The sequence below is a fragment of the Aotus nancymaae genome, unplaced genomic scaffold (assembly GCF_030222135.1).
Source record: "Aotus nancymaae isolate 86718 unplaced genomic scaffold, 86718_ANA_hifiasm-v0.15.2.pri h1tg000016l, whole genome shotgun sequence".
NCBI lineage: Eukaryota > Metazoa > Chordata > Mammalia > Primates > Aotidae > Aotus > Aotus nancymaae.
Genome location: NW_026988428.1, coordinates 35,523,178 through 35,548,942, shown reverse-complemented (window position 1 = coordinate 35,548,942; position 25,765 = coordinate 35,523,178). Strand labels below are relative to the sequence as shown.

Genomic DNA, 25,765 nt, shown 5'->3' with positions numbered 1-25,765 from the left:
GGAACTAACTGTGCTCCTATCTAGTACATGATCATTTTGAAGCAGGTAAGGAGGCCCCCCAGAGCTGTTTTTAACCTTAGAGAGTCAAAAAACAGGAAAACCTAAAATTGGAGAAAACAGCATCACCAGGAACTGAATATAAGATGGTGATGGGGCTGCAGGGCAATACAGTGCCTGGCACAGGAAAGGGTGGAGTGAAGGGTGGTAATTTCCAGAGCATACTCTCTCTTCCTAGCGTTGACTTCTAGGGAGGGATACTTCCTAAATTCCACATGTACTTTCAGCCTTCTCTGTGAAATAAAGAGAGGCAATAACTAATTTTTTTTCGCCTTGATGAGTAAACTGTGGCAAAGCAAGATTCAGTGACTAAAAAATCTTTAAAACAAACAAGCATACAAATAAATGAGTTACTTACTCCACATTCTTCGACCAGTCAGGAGGGTTACTAAAAGTCATGAATACACAGTTGGTCAAAATAGTGCACATAATGATCATGCTAAATACTGTAGAGAAGAGTCAAGGGGCAACATACAAAACCTGGCCTGCCTTTCGTTTTCTCAGAAGACAAACACATTTCCACTGGGAATCAGGAGATCTAAATCAATAACCTGAAAGGAGATGAAGCACAGAAGAGAAAAATGCAAGGTAATAATGAAAACTGTGGTCACCACCATAAATACAGGATGCCACTGTGGATGGATGGGGCAGGATGGCTGTTCTCCTTCTTTCAAAAGGGCCATCACTGTTCTACTCCTTTTGGATGAAACATGTTCCCCTCTAACCACTTTTCAGCTCAACTATGGACTAAGCCTGTAACAATTTCTGCACTTAGTACAACACCTTTGTAGTTTCTCAACCAAAGTTGTCAGATAAGAAAATCAAGTAAATCTATATAACTAGGTATTCATTCATTAGTAAGGTAATTATCTTACACAAGTATTTATTCGAAACTTTACATGCAATGGTTCACTTTTTTCCCATAGTTGTTCTTTTTTAAGAGACAAGGTCTTGCTATGTTGCCCAAGCTGTTCTTGAACCCCTGGGCTAAAGTGATCTTACCTCCTGAGACTTCTAAAGTACTGGGATTACTGGCCTGAGCCTCCACACCCAGCCTTCTCTAGTCCTTCTAAAGGGATTGTCTTTAGGGACAAGGCATTAGCCAATATAGCCCATATGTGTTGAATATGTCCAATATGGGAAACCAACTGTGGCGTGTTAAGTAAAGATTTCAAGGACATCTTTCAAAGGGATCCAAAGATCAAAATCTTCTTCATTACTTCTGAAGATTAGGTAATAAAGCAAAATCCATTCTGAAAGTGTCAAGGAATGTTTATGGATAGCAAACCATAATACCATTTCAGTTCCATCCAGAATTTTTCTCTTTCTGATCTTGCCTGAGAAAAATTAAACTATTTTAGGTCAGCACAAGTTACTCAAACTCTGTCACTTAACAAGCCTGGGGGCCATATCCCACTTGCCACTTATTCACTGTCTCTTGTTAATGACATTCACTATCTTTATTCTACCAGTGGAATTTTAAAAAGAGAAAATATTTCTTACAGCTAGACTTTTTTTTTTTTCTTCATTACAGCTGGATATGTCTTCATGCTTTTTGGAACCAGAAGAGAAAAAACACTCCATCTTCTGATCCAACAGAAAAGAAGAAGTCCATTGTGAATTATTTATTTCCTTATAAATCTTCAGGTTTCAGAAGTGTGTTGTTTATAAACTACAGATTTCACAACCACATTGCTAAATTCTTAAGAGTAAATAAAATGTGGCAAAAACGTACTAAACCAAATCACCAAGTTGCCACTGCTGGTTCCCTCATCCTACTTGGGAGGATACAATAATCTTTGAAGAATGGGACTACATGCTGTTAAATACCACTCAACCATGGAAGTTCAAAGTCACTATGCAACATCGCTAAATCCATCAAATAATTTTTCACTTGCCACACACTCTCTCCTATGTTAATAAGGTGTAAATCAGGCCACTTGAATAAATTGGCATTCTTCTATTTAAGGCAAGTAAAAATATCAGAAAAAATTCCTGTTTATCCTACAATCTGCATCTAAACTTCTATAACAAGGAGTTTATTTCATCTGAGAACTATCTCACTTTCCAAGCTCACTGCTCAAAAAATTAAAAAAAATTCAAAGCTGATTTCTAAAGGATTCATCCAACTATTTGTCACTTAAGAAGTGCTTTCAAAAGACTCTAATATTAGCTTTTAATATATTAAGCTGAATAGTTGACCATGGAATGAAATCACTGAAGTTTGAACAGTAAACGAAGTTAAGACTTCAACAAAGTTTATCTTAATTTGTTCCGCACAATGATACCAACAAAATTTCAGATTCCCACAATATCATCCTAAGAAAAAATAATAATTTGCTGAAGCTCAGCGTGGGATGTGGCAGGAGCTTACTCTTAAACCTCTGACTGATGGGCTAGTTAACTACACTATCAGTACAAAACTTAACCTATCATCCAGTTGTCAAATATTGGGAAGGTAAACAAGCAACCATGCAATTGCTGCACTCACTCCACATTTACAGAAAAGGATATGAATGTATCAAAATTTTAATAGCTATTCTTCTTATCAGGTTAAAAGGACTTAAAATATACAAGGCAGGCGTGGCACTAAATCTGAAGAGAGTTTTCCCTCTGTTTAATACTACAAAGGTCTGTGGAGAAAAAAAAAAGAGAGAAATTATTAAAGCATGGGTATGAGTCACCACATGAAACAATGATTTCTAGGTAAGGAATAAATAAACTCAAAAGTCCTTAATAATTTTTACTTCCCAACTTGGTTTTTAAACAAGCAATCTTAATACAATATATCTCCCTTTGCCCCACACCTCCCTCCCTCTGCCCTGCCCAGATTATATTACAAAGAGATGGCACAACCTTGGCAGTTTTACAGAATAAACTTGTTTCTTTCAGAAACAGGCCATTTGAATCATACCTAAGCTTCTATGACAGCTCTGTACAAGATACTGAAATTCACTAATTTAGGATTCATTCACTCAACAAATACTGACTGAACACCTACTATGTGCCAGACAATGTTCTAGGTGTTTGGGAACTGTCAGTGAATAAGCTAGTCCTGGCTCAGAGTTTATATTCTAGTGGGGAAGACAGACAATAAATAAAAACTGTAATGAATGAGTAAAATATGGGCTGTGCTACACAGACGATTAAGTGCTATGAGAAAAGGAGGAAGAACAGGGAGAGGAAGATCAAGAATGCCAGAGTCAGGGGATGGGTGAATGAAGAGGGAACAGTTTTAAAGGAGGTGGTCAGGATAAGCCTATTGAGAAGAGAGATTTCAACAAAGACTGGAAGGAAGTGAGAAATGTTCTTCATTCAATCAATATTTACTTACCAATATTCAATCTTCTTCATTCAATCAGTATTTACTTACCAATATTCAATCTGCTTTATCTGGCTTTCAAGAGCCCCCAATATCAGCCTTGCCAAAATACTTACATCATATTTCCCAGCAATGTGAATTTTCCTATCAGCCAAACTAGCTCATGTCCTCAGAACAGGTTCTAGTAATTCATAACATTGGCCTTTGTTTATATTGCTCATTCTACCCAGAATGCCCTGCCTCCTGAATTCAATTTAATTCAAATATTTTTGAGCATCTATTCTGTGCCAAGCGTTGTGCTAAGCTCCAGGACACAACACTGAATAAAACTGTACTTTTAGGGAAGACACATATGTGAGCTAGTAATTATGATGCAGGGTAAGTACAAAGTTCAATAACAAAAATATGCATAATATATGAGAGGCAGCAGGAGGGAGAGATTTCTTTCCCCTTGGCTGGGAAATAAAAAAGAGAGTGAGCTGGGAAGTTCACAAAGGAAGGTAACTAATATTTGGAAGGGGCTTTAAAGGATAAACAAGAATTAAGAAAAATTAATTCGGCAGATATAGGGGTAAGGGATGGAGAGGTAAGGGAACAAAAATCACATGTATGAAAACATAGTAGCTGGCCAGGTGTGATGGCTCATGCCTGTAATCCCAGCACTTTGGGAGGCCAAGGTGGACGGATCACCTGAGGTTGGGAGTTCGAGACCAGCCTGACTAACAGAAAGAAGTCCTATCTCAACTAAAAATACAAAATTAGCCAGGAGTGGTGGCACATCCCTGTAATCCCAATCCCAGCTACCTGGGAGGCTAAGGCAGGAAAATGGCTTGAACCTGGAAGGCGGAGGTTGTGGTGAACCGAGATCATGCCATTGCACTCCAGCCTGGGCAACAAGAACGAGACCCCATCTCAAAAAAAAAAAAAAAAAGAAAAAGAAAAGAAAAGAAAAGAAAGCAAGCATAGGAGCATGCAGCTGCAGGTTTTTTTTTTTTTCCCAGAGAATTGACCAGTAATTCAGTATTGATGGAGAATAAAATAGGGAAGAGGGAGGGCAGACTATGAAGCTGAGAGACGCAAGGGCCTACTAGACTGCAAATTCCAAAGGAGACAGGCCAGTGGCAAATACAGAGTCCTAACATCTCGCTGCATGAGTGAAAGAGCAAATGGCCAAATGCTAGTCATTTTAAGTAGTTTTTTACTTTTTAATTTTGGAGCAATGCATGATCATAATTTTTTTAAAGAAAACAGGAACATAAGACCAAGTTCCATCTCATTACCCAATGATAACCTTTGATGACAGTTTTTTTGTATATCCTTCTAAAAATTTTCTGTGTAAATAAAAACATACATCTATATCCTTAAAAAGTCTCTCTCACATGGAATTGTTCCATAAATATTCTTCTGTATCTTGTATTAAAAAATGAACCCCACAAAGAAGAGCCCAGGACCAGATGGTTCTGCTGATGCATTCTACCAAATGTTTAAAGAAGAATTAAACAAACTCTCCCACAAAATAGAAGAGAATAGTTTGAACATTCCTAAACTCATTTTAAAGGTCAGTATTACCTTGATAGAAAACCAAAGGCATCATAAGAAAACTCTATGCTAACATCCCTTATGAATATAGACCCAGAGAGCCTCAACAAAAATGCCAGCAAACCAAATCCAGTAGCAATATAAAAAGGGTTACACACCATGACCAAGTAGGATTTATCCCAGAAATGCAAAGACAGTTTAAGCATTTAGAAATCAACCAATGTAATGCAACATATTAATAAAGGAGAAAGACCACATGAACATCTTAATAGATGCAGAAAAAGCATTTGACAAAATTCAACACCTTTCATAATAAAAGTACTCAACAAACTAGCAATAGAGATCTTTCTTAACCTGATAAAGGTCATATATGAAAAGTCCCCACTTTTTTTTTAACCTCCATCCCTGACAATTAGGCTTTTAGTTTTTGAGGGCAGAAACCAATCTTATGCTTCCCTCCACAGTTCCAATACAATGATCAGTCCATGGACTCCCAATACACAGTTATTAGTGGATGTTTTTTAAAGTTCTCTTCTTATCTTCTATTCTTTCCTTTCCTAATCTACCAGAGTCACATCATTCTCTTCCCAATGGAAAAGCCGTACTAGTATTGAGCTAGATACATTCTAGAAACACCCACTCCACCATCCCTTGTGTTTGATATTGAATTCACTGCAGTGAATTCTTCCTGTACTGGAGTGTACTGGTTCTGGTGGAGTATGCTGCAGAAAAAGCCTAATCCTAAAAGCAAGAGGAAGCAGGAGACCTAGAGTTCACCTGAAACACATCAATGGCTGAGCTATGGTTCTTCCATATCTTGGATTCTCAAAGAAACAAATAGCCTAGGGCTTCCCCCAAACCCCTTCTCTGAAGTACTTGTACCCCTCTGTGTTTCTATAGCAACTCCCTCTATGAAAATAGTCTTTTAAATAACCTCCTCATTCAACCTCACAAGATTCCCATGAGGTATGGGTGAAGGAGGAATTATTGTCCTCTATACATTTTACAAAACCTCAGGAGAAGAACACCACCTACCAAAGGTCACGTAGCAAAGAGCAGCATGTTATGCCAAGCTTGGATCCTCTCAACAGTGTCTACCGTGCCAAATTGGGAGGCAATTTAGTGGCAACATGGCAGAGAATGAAGCTGGTGTGGGAGATAAATTCTCTGGAGAAAGAGAAATTTCAGTCCCCCGGGGTTACACAGGGCAGCTAAGCAACAATAAAAGAAGCACTGGCCTATGCTCCAAGACCTAAAAACCACCAGAACAAGCCTTTACAAAATCACCTACAAAACCTCTCTTTAGGAGACAGGCAACAGAATTTTTATTTTTGTATTTTTATTTTTAGTTTTTGAGATGGAGTTTCGCTCTTGTTACCCAGGCTGGAGTGCAATGGCGTGATATCAGCTCACTGCAACCTCCACCTCCCAGGTTCAAGCAATTCTCCTGCCTCAGCCTCCTCAGTAGCTGGGATTACAGGTGCCCGCCACCATGCCTGGCTATTTTTTTTGTATTTTTAGTAGAGACAGGGTTTCACCGTGTTGGTCAGGCTGGTCTTGAACTCCTGACCTCAAATGATCCACCCGCCTCGGCCTCCCAAAGTGCTGGGATTACAGGCATAAGGCATCAAGCCTGGCAGGATTTTTAAAAGTAATGTACTCTATACTTTCCATTTCTCTTGTCTCTTGGTTTGGTCATGATGGAAATATAGGTCTAGAGATAGCATGGAGGGTATTTCCTATCACTGAATCAGTGCCTGCAGTGCCTGGCATATAGCAGGTGCTTAATAAATGTCTCTTGATTGGTTCATGAACAAATGCTTATGTTGTTTTAGGTGAGGGAAAAGGAGAAGAAGAAAAACAAAAGGAAGCCATTAGGAAATGGAAACTGTTAAACTTTGGTGGAAGCAAAGCTAGGAGGTAGTAGGATTCTGAATAAGGATCAGTCATGAGTTGTCAAGTGGGAGACTGATGATTCTGGGGGATACTAAGCATCTTTAGTGAATTCAAAAACTATGATTTTGTAAGCAGAAGGCTTTACTAAGGACATTTGATGTGTGAAATAGAAATTTCGTAATTAATTTGGGTGCTGAATGCTGCACTTAGAATAAAATTCATTTACCATCATCCCTTTCTAAATATTTACATCTTATATCTTCATCAAGTATAAAAACAGTTCTTGGCCGGGTGCAGTGGCTCATGCCTGTAATCCCAAAACTTTGGGAGTTTGAGGTGGGCGGATCATGAGGTCAGGAGTTCGACACCAGCCTGGCCAATATGGTGAAACCCCATCTCTACTAAAAATACAGAAAATTGTGAAACCCCGTCTCTACTAATACAAAAAAAAAAAAAAATTAGCTGGGCACGGTGGCGCGTGCCTGTAATCCCAGCTACTCAGGAGGCTGAGGCAGGAGAATTGCCTGAACCCAGGAGGCGGAGGTTGCGGTGAGCCGAGATCGCGCCATTGCACTCCAGCCTGGGTAACAAGAGCGAGACTCCGTCTCAAAAAAAAAAAAAAAAAAAAAAAAAAATACAGAAAATTAGCCAGGCGTGGTGGTGGATGCCTGTAATCCCAGCTACTCGGGAGGCTGAGGCAAGAGAATTACTTGAACCCGGAAGGTGGAGGTGGCAGTGAGCCAAGATGGCGTGCCATTGCACTCCAGCCTGGGCAACAGAGCAAGACTCTGTCTCAAAAAAGAAAAGAAAAAGGAAAACAGTTCTTTTTTTCTATTCAAAGAAAAATAAACATCTAAACTCATGAAATGAAGGTAAATCTCCCATACTTTAGTAGGAAATTATATTACAATAAAATGTTTTATTCTAGAAATAATTAGCTTTACAGATAATTTACAAGCAGTTTTTCATAAATGGATCTTTTTTGACAAACGAGAGCCTTTGGACCAACACAAGTACTCAAAGCTTAGAAATTTTCCTTTTAATACTGGGGCTTGCAGTGGTTACCTGAGAGAGAGATAAGTAATATACCTGGCACCAGCAAGCTTTTTCTGAAAAGGTGCAGGTAGTCAGTACTGCAGGCTTTGTAGGCCATACAGTGTCTGTTAAAACAACTTACCCCTGTAATTGTGGTGCAAAAGTAGCCATAGAAAACATGCAACCCAACAAGAGTGGCTGTGTTTCAATAAAACTTTATGGACACAGATATTTAAATTTCGTATCATTTTCACATATCTAACCATTTAAGAATGTAAACTATTCTTAGTTTGTGGGTCATATAAAAACAGATGGCAAAGCTGATCTGGCCCAGGGGATACACTAATATTAGTTCCTAAGGCCAGACTGACTACATAAGAATCATCTGAGTAGCTTTTTATTTTGTCTTATTTTTTATTTTTATTTTTTGCAGAGACGGTGCCTTGCTATATTGTCCAGGCTGGTCTCAAACTCCTGGCCTCAAGCAATCCTCCTGCCTTGGCCTCCTAAAGTGCTGGGATTATAGGTGTGAGCCACTGCACCTGGGCTGAGTAGCGTTTAAAAAAACACAGATTCATAAATCCCATCTCCAGAGGTTCCATTAAATAAGTGTGCAGAGGAATCCAGGAATCTGTGCTCAACAGATGTGGGGAACCACTAGATCATCTCTCAGGTCATGTGCTAAAACATTTGCGTTCTCCTTCTTCACCTGCCTCCACCTAACTGTATGGCCTGGCTGGGCCACTGCATGCCTCTAGATCTCTCTTTTTTTTCCAACTATTTGAGGGCACTAATCTGCCAGATCTCATTTTCCTTGTCTATAAAATAATAAAGAAGTCTGCCTGATGGGCATGCCCAGGTCCTTTCCAGCACTGATATCTGTAATTCTACGATTTAGAAAATTCACAGAGCATCCAGGATTAAGTGCAACAAAGCAGCAAACCATAAATTTGAAAGGAAAGCCTATTATTATTTATTCTTTCACATTTTATCCTTGTAGAACTCTCCTGAATTAGTTATTTTGCTTCCTTATATTGAAGTCTGTCAAGTCCAGGGTCAACAGTGCTTGATAGTACCATACTTATGTCAGCAGAGGGGAGCATAGAGCAGTGCCAATGCAGAACTGCATCACACAATGCTTTTCCCCGCACTGTCTCCCCTACTTTTATCCCATGTTCTCAGGAGAACAGTGAACATGGGAGAACGAAAAGGAATGGCTGGTGATGGGTTGACTTTGAGATGTACATATATATATATGTTTCACATGGCTGATAAAACCTTTGTAATCATTGTTAAACTGCTGGTGGGAATCCAGAAAAGGATATTTGTCATCTCTTGTTCAACACTATGCTCTAACACCAGATCCTTCAAAACCCAGATGTAGTGGAAAGGACAGCAAGCTTTGGATTTTTACAAGAATACTTCTTAGACAACAATCACTTGGTGCCCATGAAGTCCAATAATATTTTACCTAATCTGTATTAAATTAGATCTTTGTGAAGTAAATGAGTTAAAAGGGAAATAGAAATTGGATTGCGGTTACTGCCCAAGGGGAAATATCGGTTTACAGCAACAGCCACAGAATGTGTTTCAGCACAAGGCCCATTAAGAGCGGGAGAACAGTTCTTAACGAGTTATGGCATGGAGTATTAATAAATGTGTCATACTGGCATAAAATGAGCCTTCTGAAAAGCACAGGCTTTTCATTTCTAATTAGCAATATGGGGCTTGGAGCACACAAAGTAGGAGCATTGCCATTGTTAAGTCAGGGTAAGATGTCTTCTCTTTGGGACCCACTATTAGGGGAAGAAACATTGTGTAAGGCCAGGTAAAGCACATTCATATACATAACAAACAAATCCTAGCATACTACCGCAAATGCAAAAAAATAAACATACACAGCCATCACAGTACTGCAGTACAGCCAGTTTATTAGCATGTCCCCACCCCTATCCCAAGACTGAAATAACTTTTTTAGCCACACAAAAAGTATAAATAAATTTAAAAAATAGATTGGGTTTACATCTGTAATGTCAGCACTCTTGGAGGCCAAGATGGGAAGATTGAGTCCAGGAGTTCGAGGCCAGCCTGGGCAAATAGCAAAACTCCATTTCTACAAAAAAAAAAAAAAAAAAAAAAAAATTCACTGGGAGTGGTGGCATATGCCTGTAGACCCAGCTTACTCTGGAGGCTGAGGTGGGAAGATCGTTTGAGCCCAGGAGGTTGAGGCTGCAGTGAGCTGTGATCATGCCTCTGCTCTCCAGCCTGGGCAACAGAGTAAGACCCTGTCTCAATAAAATAAAATAAAACAAAACAATAAAGGATGTATACACATGAAAGACTTTATATAGAAGAGTACTCAATGCAGGGGTGGAGCGTATCATAGAAGAGAACGCTTCTTAGAGAAATATTTATTATCCAGCCCCTGGTTTGCTGTGAAACACATAGCCCCAGAGAGCAGCTCTTCACTCAACCAATTCTCCCTGTCCTGAGAGGTCACCATCTCAATTAGGGCAAAAGTAACCTGAAGGTATCTGATGAGCTTCTGGCTATAATGAACACCTAGGGGCTCAGAATTTAGTTAATCAACAAGAGGGCAGTTGGGAACCTTTGAGTCTACCTGACTATAACTATTATTGGCACTGACTTATGACTGTCCCTAGATCTTAACTGTTTTGATCTCTGGAACTAACTGGTCCTCTTATTTTTAGCCAACTTCTCTGGCCTTAAATTCTTGCCTGCCTAAACAAAATATACATACTTTATTCCTCCAGACTTATGCACCTGTTCTTAACTAGGCAACTGGCCAGTTGTTATTAATCAACAGCTATTTGGCATTCATTTCTGAGTATGCATATAGCCAATATACCAAGCAACAAATAAGTGTCTTTTCAAAATTTCCCTGTTTTAATAAAGGAAAATATAATGCAGAATCTAAACAGATTCTATATCAGGCTAGGAAGCTGTTTAGAAACAAATGACCTGTTATGTAAAAATGACTACACCATGTTGAAAAGAATCCTGATGTCTTTCTTATGCTAATCTGCCTAGTGAATTCCTCAAGTAAAATTATAATATAGGTTATATTATATAGCCCCAGTGTGTCCCAGGAAAGTCTCCAGCAAAGGCATAACTAGATTGAATTTCCAGAGTACCCGTGTCCTGGTAATACCCAGCTGCCCTTAGAAATACTGAACCAGGCAGGGCTGGGTGGCTCACACCTGTAATGCCAGCACTTTGGGAGGCTGAGGTGGGCGGATCACAAGGTCAGGAGATCAAGACCATCCTGGCTAACATGGTGAAACCCCGTATCTACTAAAAATACAAAAAATTCGCCAGGCATGGGGGCATGCGCCTGTAATTCCAGCTACTCGAGAGCCTGAGGCAGGAGAATCCCTTGAACCTGGGAGGCGGAGGTTGCAGTGAACCGAGATCGTGCCACTGCACTCCAGCCTGGGTGACAGAGCGAGACTCTGTCTCAAAAAAGAAGAAGAAGGAAAAAAAAATACTGAACCAAAGCAGGATATAAGGACACCAGCAAAATTTTTTCCCTAGGCATTTACTTCTGTTTGAGCTGCATGACTATTTAGAACCATCATCTTCCACGCCTCTATTGCACTATACTGAGAACTGAGCAAAAGAGACCTCTAAATCCCATATTTTAAAAATTCCTTTTTAGGGACTGATAATTTTACCTATGCATCTATTTGAAGAAATAATAACATTCAATGTTCATTAAGCATTTACTATGTGGCAGGCACCCTACTAAGATACTTTAAATAATAATTGTCTCACAACTACTCTATGAGGTAGGTACTATTTTATAGATGATAAAATTGAGGCAGGAGATTAAGTAACTTGCCCAAGACAACACAGCTATTACCTGGTGAAATTTAGCATTGAACTGAGGCAATCTAAATACAAAGCCTATACTCTTAATTATCATGTCAAACCGCAATTTTAAAAAGCTTTGAAACTATTACTCTAATCTAACTCTTAGTTTCATAAACAAGAAACCAAGCACAGAATGCTCTGCCTAAACTAAAGTCACAGCACTAGTGAGCAGGAGAAGGAGAGTTACCAGGAACTAGATCTCCTGGCTTCTAGTTCTAAACTCTTTTTACCAGACTAGTTAGACCAGGTCATCTGGTCCAATCCTCAGATCAATGAACGAATCTCCTCTACTTAATAACTTTAACTGTTGCCCAAAAGGAACCCCCTGTATGTGCTTCAGAGATCACAGCAGCTGTTTATGGTCTTTTCCCCAAGATCAGTTTGATAAAGATAAGGCTAGCACATCTGTCGGTGGCTTTACAGTTTTCCAGATGCTTCTGCATACACTTCTTCATTTGGTTTGACCTTGTAACCCCATGCTCTCCAACCATTTGGAGTAGCTGCCACCCTTCCTGCTCACATTCTGGTCACAGAAAGCCATACCTGGCAGAACAGCAGCACTGTGCACCTGCTTCAATGCTGAGCCAGCACAATGCTGCTCCCAAGGGCAGGGCAGGTCTGACACTCCTCCATGGCCATTCTTCCTTGTTGTCCTTCAATATAAATTTGACTTTGATCCCCTTCTCCTTTAACCTCTTACGGTGCATGGACTACAGTTGCTCTAAGTAAGAGCAAAATGCAGGCTTATGATGTAAAGCATATCAACCACTCTATTTACTGAATTCATACTCTAGAATATGTTCTCACTCTCCTCTCTCTTAGAAAGCAGCAAAGCAGAGTGGTTTACAGGCTTTGAGGCCAGAAAGACCTGGATTCAATACCCAGCTCTGTTGCTTATTAGCTGTCATGATCTCAGGCAACTTACGTTAAGGTTGCTAAGGCTCGGTTTTCTTATTGATAAAGCGGTTGCCATCAATCACTATTCCAATTTTATCAGGTTGTTATAAAGATTAAATGAAAGGTCACAAGGAGTCCTTAACACAGTGGCTAGTATAGAACAGGCACTCATTAAATGTGATTAGATATTGCCACTGCTATCACACACTACTGCCACTCCCTCAGCTCTTTGGCTTCAAACATAGGATGGTCATTAGAAGACAAGAAGGGGCTAACTTGGCTCAAGCCAGCAGGACACTTGTGCACAAGTTAGAGCAAGAATCCAGAGCAGGGCTGCACTGGTTCAAAATGGGCCCCAGAGGTTATTTCCAACCTGGGAACTCTGGAAGTGAGAGAAAACAAAACCCCTTAGGATGCACTCATTGGCTCCAACTTCCCTCTAGGCTTTATCTCCTGTCTTACCAAACCACACTTTATGTGCTTCGGTCACACCTACACTCACTATTTTAAACAGTTAAACTTGTGTCATGTCTCTCGGCCTTTATATGCACTATTCCTCACACCTGTACTACTCTCTCATCTCTTCTCTGACAGGTGAATTTTTTTTTTTAACCATACTTTAATACTTAAAGGTCCAGGTCAAAGATCATATCCTCTATGAAGACAGCCCCATTCAACTCCCTTCAATAGAATTATCCTTCCCTCCTGTGTGTCCCTGTAACACTGTGCTTACTTCTATTAGAGCAGTTAACACAGAATATTGTTATTGAGGTTTACATACCAGTATCTCTCACTGGGCCCTGAGATCTGTGAAGGGGAGGGGTTTATCTTCCATCTACTATGATTTTCTCAGCTTAGCAAGCACAGTACATAACGTGACGCCTATCTGGTACAAGGTACACAGTTCATACATGTTTGCTAAATGTACGAATGAATCTCTTTTTTCATAGACATAAAGAAATACTACAGCTAAAATCACCTAACCTTTAACTATACCCAACTTTCTTCTGGGTGCCCAATTGAAACTATACGGCTACCCTTTTTTTTTTAACCCCTTAGCTTATCTACCCATAAAAATTCACTAATTTTAGTTTGAAAAGTCTTCTCACCTTTTCTGTGTCTCAGATACTGTGCTGAAGATATGGTATGAAACAAATGAACTAAACACAGCAACATACAGTTGTTCCTCAGTATCCATGGGGGATTGGTTCCAGGACTGCCCAGGGATATCAAAATCCACTGATGTTCAATCCCCAAAACAAGATGATGTTTTATTTGCACATCACCTATGCACATTCCCCAGTAAATTTTAAATCATCTTGAGATTACTTATAATGCTCAATACAATGTAAATGCTATGTAAATAGTTATACTATATTGTTTGGGGAATAATTACAAGAAAAAAGTCTGTACATGTTCAGTACGGATGTGCTTTTTTTCCCCCAAATATTTTCAGTTGGTTGAATTCATAAATGTGGACCCATGTGTATGGAAGGCTGACTATACTAACTTCATACTGAGGCAATGCAAAATGATAGAAAATTCTCTAAAAGTGATAGGAAACAAAACCAAAAAATCATTCTGCAATATGCTCTACATAGACATCATAGCATGGAATAAAGACCATGAAGGTGAAATTCACAGATCCCTGGAACAGAAAACTGACTCCACCACATACTAGTTGAGGGAATTTGAGGAAGCAAGTTAATGTTTCTGCAGCCACAAATGCTTCATACTTGGGAAAACATGCAATATTATACTGAGATCTCCCTAATACTGGCAATCCTCAGGGAATGAAGAAAACTGGGCAGTCAAAAATGATATCTAGAATTTTGATGGTGCCATCAACTAGGAGAGTAGATAAAAGAAGATAAGCAGGTTTAAGGGGGAAGGAGATGAGTTCAATTTTGAATATACTGCGTAACCTGCGGGAAATCCAGACACGGATGACTGGCAAGGTGTTGAATATTTAAGGAACATTCTAGGCTAGGCTAGAGTCAGGAGTCCTCGAACTGAGACTGGATGAGATCATCCAGGGAGAATGTGCCAACTAAGACGAACATGGGCCAAGGACTGAATCTGAGGGAATATCAACATTTTAGGGAAATGTTGAAAAAATGAAAGAGAAAGAAGGAAACATTTGAGATAAAAGGAAAATTAAGCCAAGGAAGTAAAGAGATATAAGAGTCAGGGAATAATAAATGGTGTCAAACACTGCAGAGAGGGTTAGTGAGTTAAAAATTAAAAAAAAAACTCTTAGACTTGGCCTTTTGCGATGTTATTGGGAAGATCTTATAATAATCATGAAAGGTGTAAGGATGCAGTCAGGCTTCAAGGATGGAGGACTGGGTGGGAGATGTTTATGTGGCGAGTAAAGGCTCCCCTTTACAATTTTCAGTGGCATGGGGAGCTGGGGACAGGAGGTCAAGTGAGGATTCATTAGGATGGGAGAGGCTTTGAGTGTGTTTATAGACTATGGGAAAGGAACCTATATGAGAGGAAAGATGGAAAATACAGAAAAGAGAGAGCATAACCAAAGGAGTGAAATTCCAGAGGAGGTAGAAAGGCATAGGTCAAAGACAGTGGCAAGGGATTGGTCTTGAACAGTAGATGGGGCACCCTATCCTCTGAAATCAGAGGAATCTTTTACTCAAACTTAGTTCCATAGGCCAAACTTCCCAGGCTCAACAGTGTCTAGAATAGAAATGTATCTTCAGAGCTTGTATCAAAAATTCTGGGCAATCCTGATCTTAATTTGTGTCAAATAGGGTTATATGTAAAGAAACATTTACAACTCATTTGTCAATTTGGAAACAGTAAGAGAAGCATCCCTCTGTATAAGAATGACACAGTCTTCTCTCCTTGACTAACAAAGCACTTAAAATATGTTTAATTATTGTCAGAGATTATTGATGTCATCATAATCTTGAAACATTCTTTAGCATTTAAATGGCCATTATGACATAGTCCCATTCCACAGGTAAATTTTTATTAAGATAAGAAGATTTCACAACTCACACACTGGAGAAAGCAACATAAACTAATTCCTAAAATTACGGATCAGTGGAATTTTATGGCTGAGGTGACTAGCTAATAACACACATCCTAGAATTCAGGTAAAAGCTGTCTTATGTCTATACCCTAGGTGGCTCAGAACTTTGGAATCACAGCTTAGTACTTGCCTGAGAACCTAGGACTGGAGGCTCTTTTCTGGAGAAAATGCTGGTTTTCTTTGTAGGCACCCAAATAGCTCACATTGATGCTCAAGTATATTTGATTTCTATCTGTATAAAAATCTGAGAGGGGCAAACTCTCTCAAAACTGGCTCTTTTAAAGATTATAATTTAAAACTTGCTGAAGGCCTATTTAAGAATGAATATTTGAGAGAACATATAAACTTCGAGTCTTCTGGATTCTCCAAGTTTAGTCTCTGTACCAAATTAGAGCACCACAAGCCTCTAAAGGAGCTGGAACATATTATCTTGATTAATGCATGTATCATTATCAGTAATAATTTAATTTTCGTATTTGTTTGTTATGTGTTTCCCCAACACAATTTGTCAAATTGTCTAATGAAAAATTGCATGCTCTACTCCTTCCTTAACCCTCCATAATCTATCATAAATCGTATCAATTCACCTCTATAAACACCGTTGAATTCATCCAATCCCCTTACCACCACTGTAACTCATACCGTCATTACTTCATAGCTGATCTGCCTGTTTCAGTTCTCTTTCCCTCCAGCCCAGCCAACATATTGTCATCCCATTTACCTCGCTAAGCACAGCTATCATCACGTATCCTTACTCCCATTCAAGAACCTTCACTGGTTCTCTACTGCTTCTGAAACAAACACCACACCTCTGAGTCTAACATTCTAAGCCCTCCAGGATTTGCTCCAGCTCACCCTCCCCAGCCTCATCTTCCACTGCTCCTCAGTCACTTCCCCACATTCCAATCAAATTAGATGACCTGTTTTTTTCTTTCATGTCTTAGGCCCTACTCTCTGAGCCTCTGTTCATACCATACTCTATCTAGAGTGTTGTAGTACATCCCTCATTTCTAAAATCCAAGCCCTAATTCAAATACTACTCTAACTATGAAATTACCCTGGGGCTCCCTCATCAAAAGTAATATCACTATATGCTACCACATTATAAGCTACTTAGGAGTAAAGAATGGACTGTATTAATCTTTGTCTTCCCCAGGAGAACCGAATGTCTAACATATAGGAAGTACTCAAGAAATATTGTTGAATAAATTAATCACGTTTTATATGAGACAATCCAGACTAGTACATGTTCCACAGATGTTTCTCTCATTTCCTTTACAGTCAGTTAATACCGGGAAAGTAACACAACTGACACAGCCAAGAAAAAACAAAACACTTAATAAAAGTGGACATGACAGAAGGACTTAGAATATTCAGGAAATAACAACCTTTGTATAGCACATGCTTGTGACCAATAAATCAGGAAGAGACGCCAGCACTAGGTAGAGGCTGTTATCTAATAACCTTTTGTAAAGTCCTTTTTAATTTTAAGGTTCCACAAGAGGGATGACAAGAGTGGGGCACTTAACAAGTTATCCAGCCTTATAACCATCTCTCTAAAACATCAGGGAACCTATTTCCCAATCCACTGCCTCAGCTCTTAAATGAAACCAACTCTTCGGAAAGGAAGAAACATTGGTAATCAGTCATTTTTCCCTTAGAGTTTAGTTCATTTCAGAAGACAGGAAAATTTTTCATTAGGAAGAAAATCATGTCACTGTTCACATCCACAGCACTTAGAAAAGTACATAGTGTTTTCAAATGCATTATCTCATAAGATTAATTCATTCATTCAACAAATATTGACTGTGTGCTTACTATGGGGCAGGTACTGCTCCAGCTGATGATACAAGATGAACAATGAACAAATAAATGTATTACATGCCAGGTGTTAAGTGCTACAGAAAAAAAAAATGAAGTGGGTTTGGAATGAATGTTTTGTTTTACATAGAGTAGTTCAGAAATGGTCTTTACTGCAACCTGTGAAATAAGTGATGCATTAGCTGTTGGCATAATCTTAATTTTCTAGATTGGGGGAATTGAGAGCTTAAATGGTTAAATGGCATGCCCAAGATTACCTGGAATTAGACAGGGATGGGATCAGAAATAAGATTTCCCAACTTTTGGTCTATTGCCACAGGAACAAAAGAGAAATCTGATTTAGGAATGCTTAATTAAATTCCTTCTCCTCTAGGTAACCATACTTAGAGAGTGGACAAGACCATACATGCCCATCAATGACCCATTCCCTTGAGAAAGGCCCATCTCCCAATGAATGTCTCACAGGCATTTCTCTCAATTTGATTTGGTGAATAAAATAACTGAAACATCATTTTGCTTCCTTATATTGTTGGGAAAAAAATTTTAACAACAAAATAAACCAAAGTTTTAAAATATGTAGTTTTTATTTAACACAGAAAGCAGCATCTAGACTTAGTGTGCAAAAGCAGGAAATACAACTCATCAGCAATACTTCAAATCACACCTAATAAACAGAAATCCTCCTGTAATGGTCTCTGTGCTGTACACCTGTTGAAAGTGTGTCAGCACTTTTGGCAAGGATTTTCTGCCATGAGCTCATATAGGACTGCGTGTGTGTGTGTGTGTATCACTTAAGCTGATGGCACTAATGTTAGTGAAGTAAGGAGAAAACTGCAAATATTATTGGGAACAGAGGTACCCTCTACATCTAACCTGAGTTAAACCTGAAACCAACTTCTTATCCAGTGTAGGGCTGAAGATCCTAATGTGTTTTAAAAATTCAAAAGGAGGAATCAGTTCTCCAAGTGTAGGAAAATTAAGTTAGGCTACAAAGAAAAAGAGCCCTCTGGGCTGGGCCTGTGTGGGTAGAATATCAAAAGGTAAAACTAAAAGACAGAGTACATTCCAACAGGAAGAGAGGGAGACCAGAAGAAGGTGGATGGATGGAGGGGTCTTCCACACTCAGGAAATGGAAAGTAGTGTGCCACAGCTAACATACAATATGTGACAGGCAAAAGTGTGAAATACAATTAGAAAGATACAATACAGGTCTAACTCTATTTTGCAAATATTGCAGGAAAGGAAATTAAAGTGGTTTGGCCAAGGACAAGCATGAGGCAAAGCCGGAACTAGAACCAAGGTTTTATATTCCCAGTTAGGCACTCTTTCCACTATAGTCAGACACAACATAATAATGTTTTGGTTAACAACGTTTGGGATGGTAGTTCCATAAGATGATTATGAGGCTGAAAAATTTTTATTCCCCAGTAACCTTGTTATCTGTCAAAAAGTTGTAGCTACAGTGTGATGCATTACCTTTCTATGTTTAGCTATGTTTAGATACAGAAATACCATGGCGTTATAAATGTCTACAGCATTCAATATGGTAACATGCTATACAGGTTTGTAGCCTGGGAGCAACAGGCTATAGCATATAGCCTAGGGGTGCAGTAGGCTACATCATCTAGATCTGTGTAAGTACACTCCATGATGTTCATATAAGGATGAAATAGCCTAATGACTCATTTCTCAGAATGTATTCCCACTGTTAAGTGACACATGATTGTATACTATCTTACCATAGGTTGGGGTAAAGAATGGACTGTAGGCAGATAGGGGATGGACTAGGGGAGATAGGAAATACTCTTCCTTTAACAAGTAACAAGCGGTAGAAAGGTTAGATAAATTGCCTCAAGACCACACGTCCAGTTGAATAACTGGCAGTATTGATAATAAGCTCAACTCAGAGCTCCTCCACTTGAGAAGATACAATACAGGGGCGAACACACGTTCTTCCCCTGATAAGCAATACTCTTACCACTGTACTTTTTAGGAACTGTCCTATAAACCACAAGGATTATTAGGGAATAAGTGAAAATGGAGCTTATTTTTCTTTCTATTTGCCTGCCCAGCTTCAGAAAAACTGAGTCAACTGAGGCTGAAAATCAATAAATGAAAAATCAGAAAAATGGGGAACCAGAAATATGTTGTAATGAATGGAGAGTCAGGAGGCATGAGCTCTGGTCCTGGTTAGACCACCAACAGTGGTGTGGGTTTTTGACAAAGTACTTCACCTCGTAAAATTCATAAAATGAGGAGGATGAACTAGATGATGGCTAAGGCTATCAAATTATAATTTTCTATTATTCTTATAAATAGATCTCTCTTGGCAGAAAAAGGTACACCTGAAAAGTTGAAGGTAAACTGAACTTTAGGAAGCATATATCATTTTTTAATGCAATAGGAGTGTGCCCTATTTAAAAACACATTGATCAAACTTGTAATTCAAATTTTTGTTTATATGACTTTCTTTTAACATGGTATACCCATTAAACAAAAAAGACGCACATATCAATTGTCAGTTCTAAGAAATGGGAAAAGGGGGCCGGGCGCAGTGGCTCACGCCTGTAATCCCAGCACTTTGGGAGGCCGAGGTGGGTGGATCACGAGGTCAAGAGATCGAGACCATCCTGGTCAACATGGTGAAACCCCGTCTCTACTAAAAATACAAAAAATTAGCTGGGCATGGTGGCACGTGCCTGTAATCCCAGTTACTCAGGAGGCTAAGGCAGGAGAATTGCCTGAACCCAGGAGGCGGAGGTTGCAGTGAGCCGAGATCGCGCCATTGCACTCCAGCCTGGGTAACAAGAGCAAAACTCCGTCTCAAAAAAAGAAAAAAAAAAAATGGGAAAAGGGATGGGGTCAATTCTGAACGCCTTGTTTCAGCTTAACCTACAGATTTCCTAGCTGCCTACTTAAGATAGTTATTAGGAATATATACAACCATTTCACATTCAACAAGTTATTATTAAGCATTGGAGAGTATCTTTTTTTTTTTAAGCAAAGATAGAGAGGCACTTTGAGCAATAGAGAAAAAGTCCTTAATTTTTCACTTAAAAAAAAAAACTTTTCAAAGTGGGGGAAATACAAAAATTAGCCAGGTGTGGTGGTGCATGGGTATGATCTCAGCTACTTGGGAGGCAGACGTAGAGGTTGCCCAGGAGGTTGAGGCTGCAGTGACCTATGATTTCATCACCACACTCCAACCTGGAGTTAGACTCTGTCTCCAAAATAATAATAATAATAAAAAGTAAAAACAAAGAACAAAATTAAGACTTCAATAAGCTTAAGAAAACAACAGGAAGAAAACCAAGAACAAAGGTTTTTAATGGAGTTCAAGTTCCATAAAACACATACTTGTTTTTGCTTGCATACACATAAACTCTGGAAGATACCACTATCAGTGGTTGCCTGTGCAGGGAGATAGGAAACAGGCAGATGAGAGACAGGTGTAAAACGCAAACTTATTTACCAAGTACCTTTGGATTTTTAACCACTTAAATATATTACCTATTTTAAAATTGAATTTAAAAACTTAAATGTTCCTTAAACAATCATTCGTAGCAAACAGCTGAAAAACAACAAAGCCAAAGGAAGGAAGTATTAGAACAAAGTACCAAGAGACAAAGAAAACATAAAGTAGCACTGAGAAGTCTGAGGCAATTCAAAGAGAGGACGATCCAGATCGCTTGCAGGAAACCACTGAAAAAGTCAGTGTGAAATCCAACAAGGACTTCAGAAGCTTAGAATAGCCAAACCAGTATCAGCTGGAATAAGTAACAGTATCGCGAAAATGTGGTGCACAACTTTTAGGGCCCTGTGTCCCTTGGGAGTGGGAAATCCGAGATAAAACCAGAACTTTACTAATAGAAAATGAATTATCTCTTACCCACTAGGAGAAAGAGGGAAGGAAATGAGAAACAAGTTTCTGTGAAAGTCACAAAGATAATCAGTTAGAAAGTGAGACCTATGAGGAAAAGATAGAGGATTCCACTAGTATCATCCAGCAAAGAAAAGAGATTCTACCTTGCCAAGAATTATTTAAGGCAGCCCTTGAAAAGCAAATGGAAAGGACTGTCCTCTTAAAGTCATTTCTACCCTTATGACTTTCTGTTATGGGCTAATTCCCAGTGTGCTTCCTTGTAGGAGAGACCTTGCTAATTTAGTACAAGGCCTAGTTAGCATGAAGTGAAGGGGTTAAGATATGTTATTCTGGCATATTGACTAAGTTAAAGACATTCGTAAAACAGCAGGTGCAAAAAGATCACTGTGACTTTCTTGCTGTTTCTTAAGAGAGAAAGATGAAATTCCTGTGTGGAAGACATTCCCTGAACCCGAAGGAAAGGCAACATCCTTATCTTCAAGGGCAAGAAGGTGAGACCGAGAGAATACTGTACTGACCTTGTTAGAATAAGTCTTATCTTTTAAGCCTCCCCACATAATTTAGTTGCTTCTTCACAATTTACTATTTTTTTGTCCAATCCAGCATATAAATAACTGATTCTAACTGTTTCTTTGGGTCTTCATTTCTTTATGAGGGCCCCTGTGCTACATAAAGCATATATTATGCTTTTCTCCTGTCAATCTGTGTTATGTCAATTTAATTCTCAGACCCAGCTGGGACCCTAGGAGAATGCAGGTGGAGTTTTTCCACCCCCATAGAAGTATCAGCACTGCTAGTAAAGATTTGCAAGTAAACTTGGGCAAGAATATTATTTTTAATCAAGTAAAATATCCTTCATTTCAAAGTACAATGAACACATCTAAAGTGCTAGCAATGTTCTTTCTTGACATGGTGTTAGTTTGAAATCATTATGCTATGAATTTATATTTTATGAGCTTTTCTGTATGGTAGTATATATATTTTTTAAGATTACCAAGAAAATACTATTAAAGTTATCCTTTCCAGGAACAATTTGCCCTTGTGGTGAAGCCAAAGGCTGAAGTCAGAGTTTCTACCATAAAGAACCAGTCTCCTAATGGGGCACCAATAAGATCAATTTGGCCTATCCAATGAATAACACTCATCAGGTCCAGAGACCCACTCTCTTTGGTAAGTCCTCACTCTCAAGCCAGGCCATGGAAATCTGAGGCATTGGAAATGGAAAGAGGCTGTCTACAGGGCAGGAACCAGGTAAAAAAAGTATGCAAAGGAAAATTGGGCTCTAACAGCTAGTAGCTTTATATATTTTTTCATATCTCCTGTCAGGTTTAAGAAAATGAGAAATTAGAAACGAGATCATGTCCTTTGCAGGGACATGGATAGTGTTGGAAGCCATTATCCTCAGCAAACTAATACAGGAACAGAAAACCACATGCTCTCACTTACGAGTGGGAGCTGAATCATGAGAACACATGGACACATGTCGGGGATCAACATACACTGGGGCCTGTCGGAGGCAGGGGATGGGGGAGGGAGAGCATCAGGAAGAAAAGTTAATGGATGCTGGGCTTAATAACTAGGTGATGGGATGATCTGTGCAGCAAATCACCATGGCACACGTTTACCTATGTAACAAACCTGCACATCCTGCACATGTACCCCTGAACTTAAAATACAAGTTAAAGAAAAAAAAACTACAAAAAACAAAAACAAAAAGAAAATGAGAAATTAATTTGCATTTGAGTCGGAAAAATAGTTTAGGCCCAGAGAGATGAAGTGTTTTGCTAAAAGTCACAAATTAGTTTTGAGAAGTTTTTTTCTTCTTTTATTTCTCCATAAATTACCTGTGGTAGCTTAGACAATACATTTACTAGAAAATAAAAATGTAAATAATAAGGCCAGGTACAGTGGTTTATGCCTGTAATCCAAGCACTTTGGAAGGCTGAGGTGGGTGAATCACTTGAGGTCAGGAGTTTGAGACCAGCCTGGCCAACATGGTAAAACCCCCTCTCTACTAAAATACAAAAATTAGCCAGGTGTGGTGGTACACATGCCTGTAGTCCCAGCTACTCTGGAGGCTGAGGCAGCAGCATCGCTTGAACCTGGGAGGCAGAGTTTTCAGTGAGCTGAGATCACACCACTGCACTCCTATCAGGGTGACAGTGCGAGACTCTGTCTCAAAAAAAAAAAAGTAAATAATAAACATGGTGAATTATGATAGAATTGGGATTTCTTACTTTCAATCTACTGTTCTTTACATCATATCATTTTGTTTGTTAAACTTACTAGATTTCCCAGTGCAAGATATAAACTAATGGTTCTACTTTTTTCTATTATGTAGCTGTTCTGAGCTACACAGAAGCACACGGGTAAAGGACCATTTTGTGTAGAGAATGTCTTAACTGCTTTTGTCACCCTGAACTAAAAATGCCTCTACAACTACAGCTACTCAAGAGATCTACTGGCTTTATCTTACTTCTATTCTATTATCAAGCCAAAGATGCAGAAATTTCTTCCAAAATTTAAAGACTGAAAGGCAATTTATTTAAGGGCACTTTTTTTGTTGTTGTTTTGTTTTTAACAAAGCCAGTTTAGATAAGCTTTATATCAGTATATATATAATTATACAAAGCCATTTCCCCTTCATCTGGAAAAATCTATCAATCTAATTCTAAGTATCTGTCAAGCTGGACATGGTGGTTCATGCCTGTAATCCCAGCACTTTGGGAGGCTGAGGCAGGCAGATCACCTGAGGTCAGGAGTTCAATTTCAGCCTGGCCAATATGGTGAAACCCTGACTCTACTAAAAATACAAACATTAACCGGGCGTGGTAGCAGGTGTCTGTAATCCCAGCTACTCGGGAGGCTGAGGCAGGAGAATTGTTTGGACCCAGAAGGCAGAGGTTGCAGTAAGCCGAGATCGTGATACTGCACTCTAAACTGGGTGACAGAGCAAGATTCTGTCTCAACAAAAAAAATCTGTCAAATGAGGGGTCCCCTAAAATGGTGTCTGATGCCAGCCCTCAAGATTCCATTACTTAGCTGGCTTTGTTTCTCTACTTGTTGCCTTGTTTCAGAAGATAATCACGAGAAAGAAGCTCAAGATTAAGTCAAATATTTGTTCAGGAGTTTGAAACTCTCAGCGAAATGAAGATTGGTAGTTCTTTCACCTGCACTCTCTACTTACAGGAATAACAGAATTGACTCTACTGCAAGAATTAGTGCTGCAAGAATCAATCCAGACAACTGTGTAACAGGGCCAATGACCCGGGGTCTGTCCTCATTGGCCCAGTTTGCTTTACTCAGCTCTACTCCTGTCCCCAGCAGCTATGCTCTAGGGTCACAAAGGGGGCTGGACAAGAGAGCAAATACACCATCTCCACCATACTACTCTACTGATGTCACAATAGCAACATCATCTTTATATTAAAGATAGAATTTTGAATGCATGTTTGAGAGAGGTAGGCTGTACTGTTTTTTACTATCCCATCTTTTGAAGACTCTATTAAGTGGTCCCATTTCCTTTATGTCCCCTTTTTCTGATCTGGCCTGGAGCCAAAACCAGAAGTCTTATTAATAGAGTTGACAAGTGCCAAGACCATAAATGACCCTTCATAGCAATTAAAATGAAAAATAATCCCCATAAGCCAGAACTGAAACAAAAGGTTAACTACTTATCCAAACTTCGGCAAAGAGACACAGTTTTTCTCCCCCATCTCCCTAAGCCTGTTAGGAAACGGTATCTGCAGCTGCTCCTCCTCCTGCAACTCACTTTCTGCGTCAAATAGTATGGGTCAAAGTCCTCCAGGGGAACTGCAACCAGGCCTTGGGGGATGTCCCCGTAGATGAAAGGCAAACTCTTCCCTGCTTCCAGGTCACTGTTTGGCTTGGGCTTGCTGTCCTCATCGTCCTCCCGATGACTGCCATCGGCCTTTGGTGGTTTCTTGAGCTTGCTCTCGGCAATGCGCCTTTCAATGTTTGCCAGTGACTCAGGGGTGAAAGGCTTGAAACTATCAGGGCCTGGTGGTGCGAGCAGCCGCGCTGCCATCTTCTCATCCTGCAGCAGCTTCGTTAGTTATGCTGCGTCCAGGACAGGTCAGCTCTGGAAGAAACAGCAACACAGACAGCATTAATCAATCACTGCTCTAAAAAGAGGCCAGACTAAACCAACTCACTCTCAATCTTAATTCACAACCTTTGCAAAAAATGCATAGTTTCTTCCATGGCATGGTTATTTTTCTTTTCAGGAAATCTGTGGCATGGACTGATCTGTCATGGGAGATCAAAGATCAGGAGTCTCCTGAATTGCTAGTATTTATTATATTCACTTAGATGCAACTCACTATTAGGAATCACATACAACAAAAAG

At 39.4% G+C, this 25,765-nt stretch overlaps 1 protein-coding gene across 3 annotated transcripts in view; it reads right to left on the bottom strand.

Annotated features, from left to right (window-relative positions):
• The window catches only part of SCN8A (sodium voltage-gated channel alpha subunit 8), a 144,245-nt gene extending 118,753 nt beyond the window's left edge, over positions 1–25,492 (bottom strand). For all 3 annotated transcript variants that reach the window (XM_064377110.1, XM_064377108.1, XM_064377109.1), the window contains exons 1-3: positions 25,169–25,492; positions 2,573–2,690; positions 416–506 (exon numbers count right to left, since the gene is read on the bottom strand). In XM_064377110.1, the coding sequence (XP_064233180.1) occupies positions 416–506; positions 2,573–2,690; positions 25,169–25,444 (485 nt within the window). In that variant the 5' untranslated portion in view covers positions 25,445–25,492. The remainder of the gene's footprint in view (positions 1–415; positions 507–2,572; positions 2,691–25,168) is intronic.
• Positions 25,493–25,765: the final 273 nt, after the last annotated feature.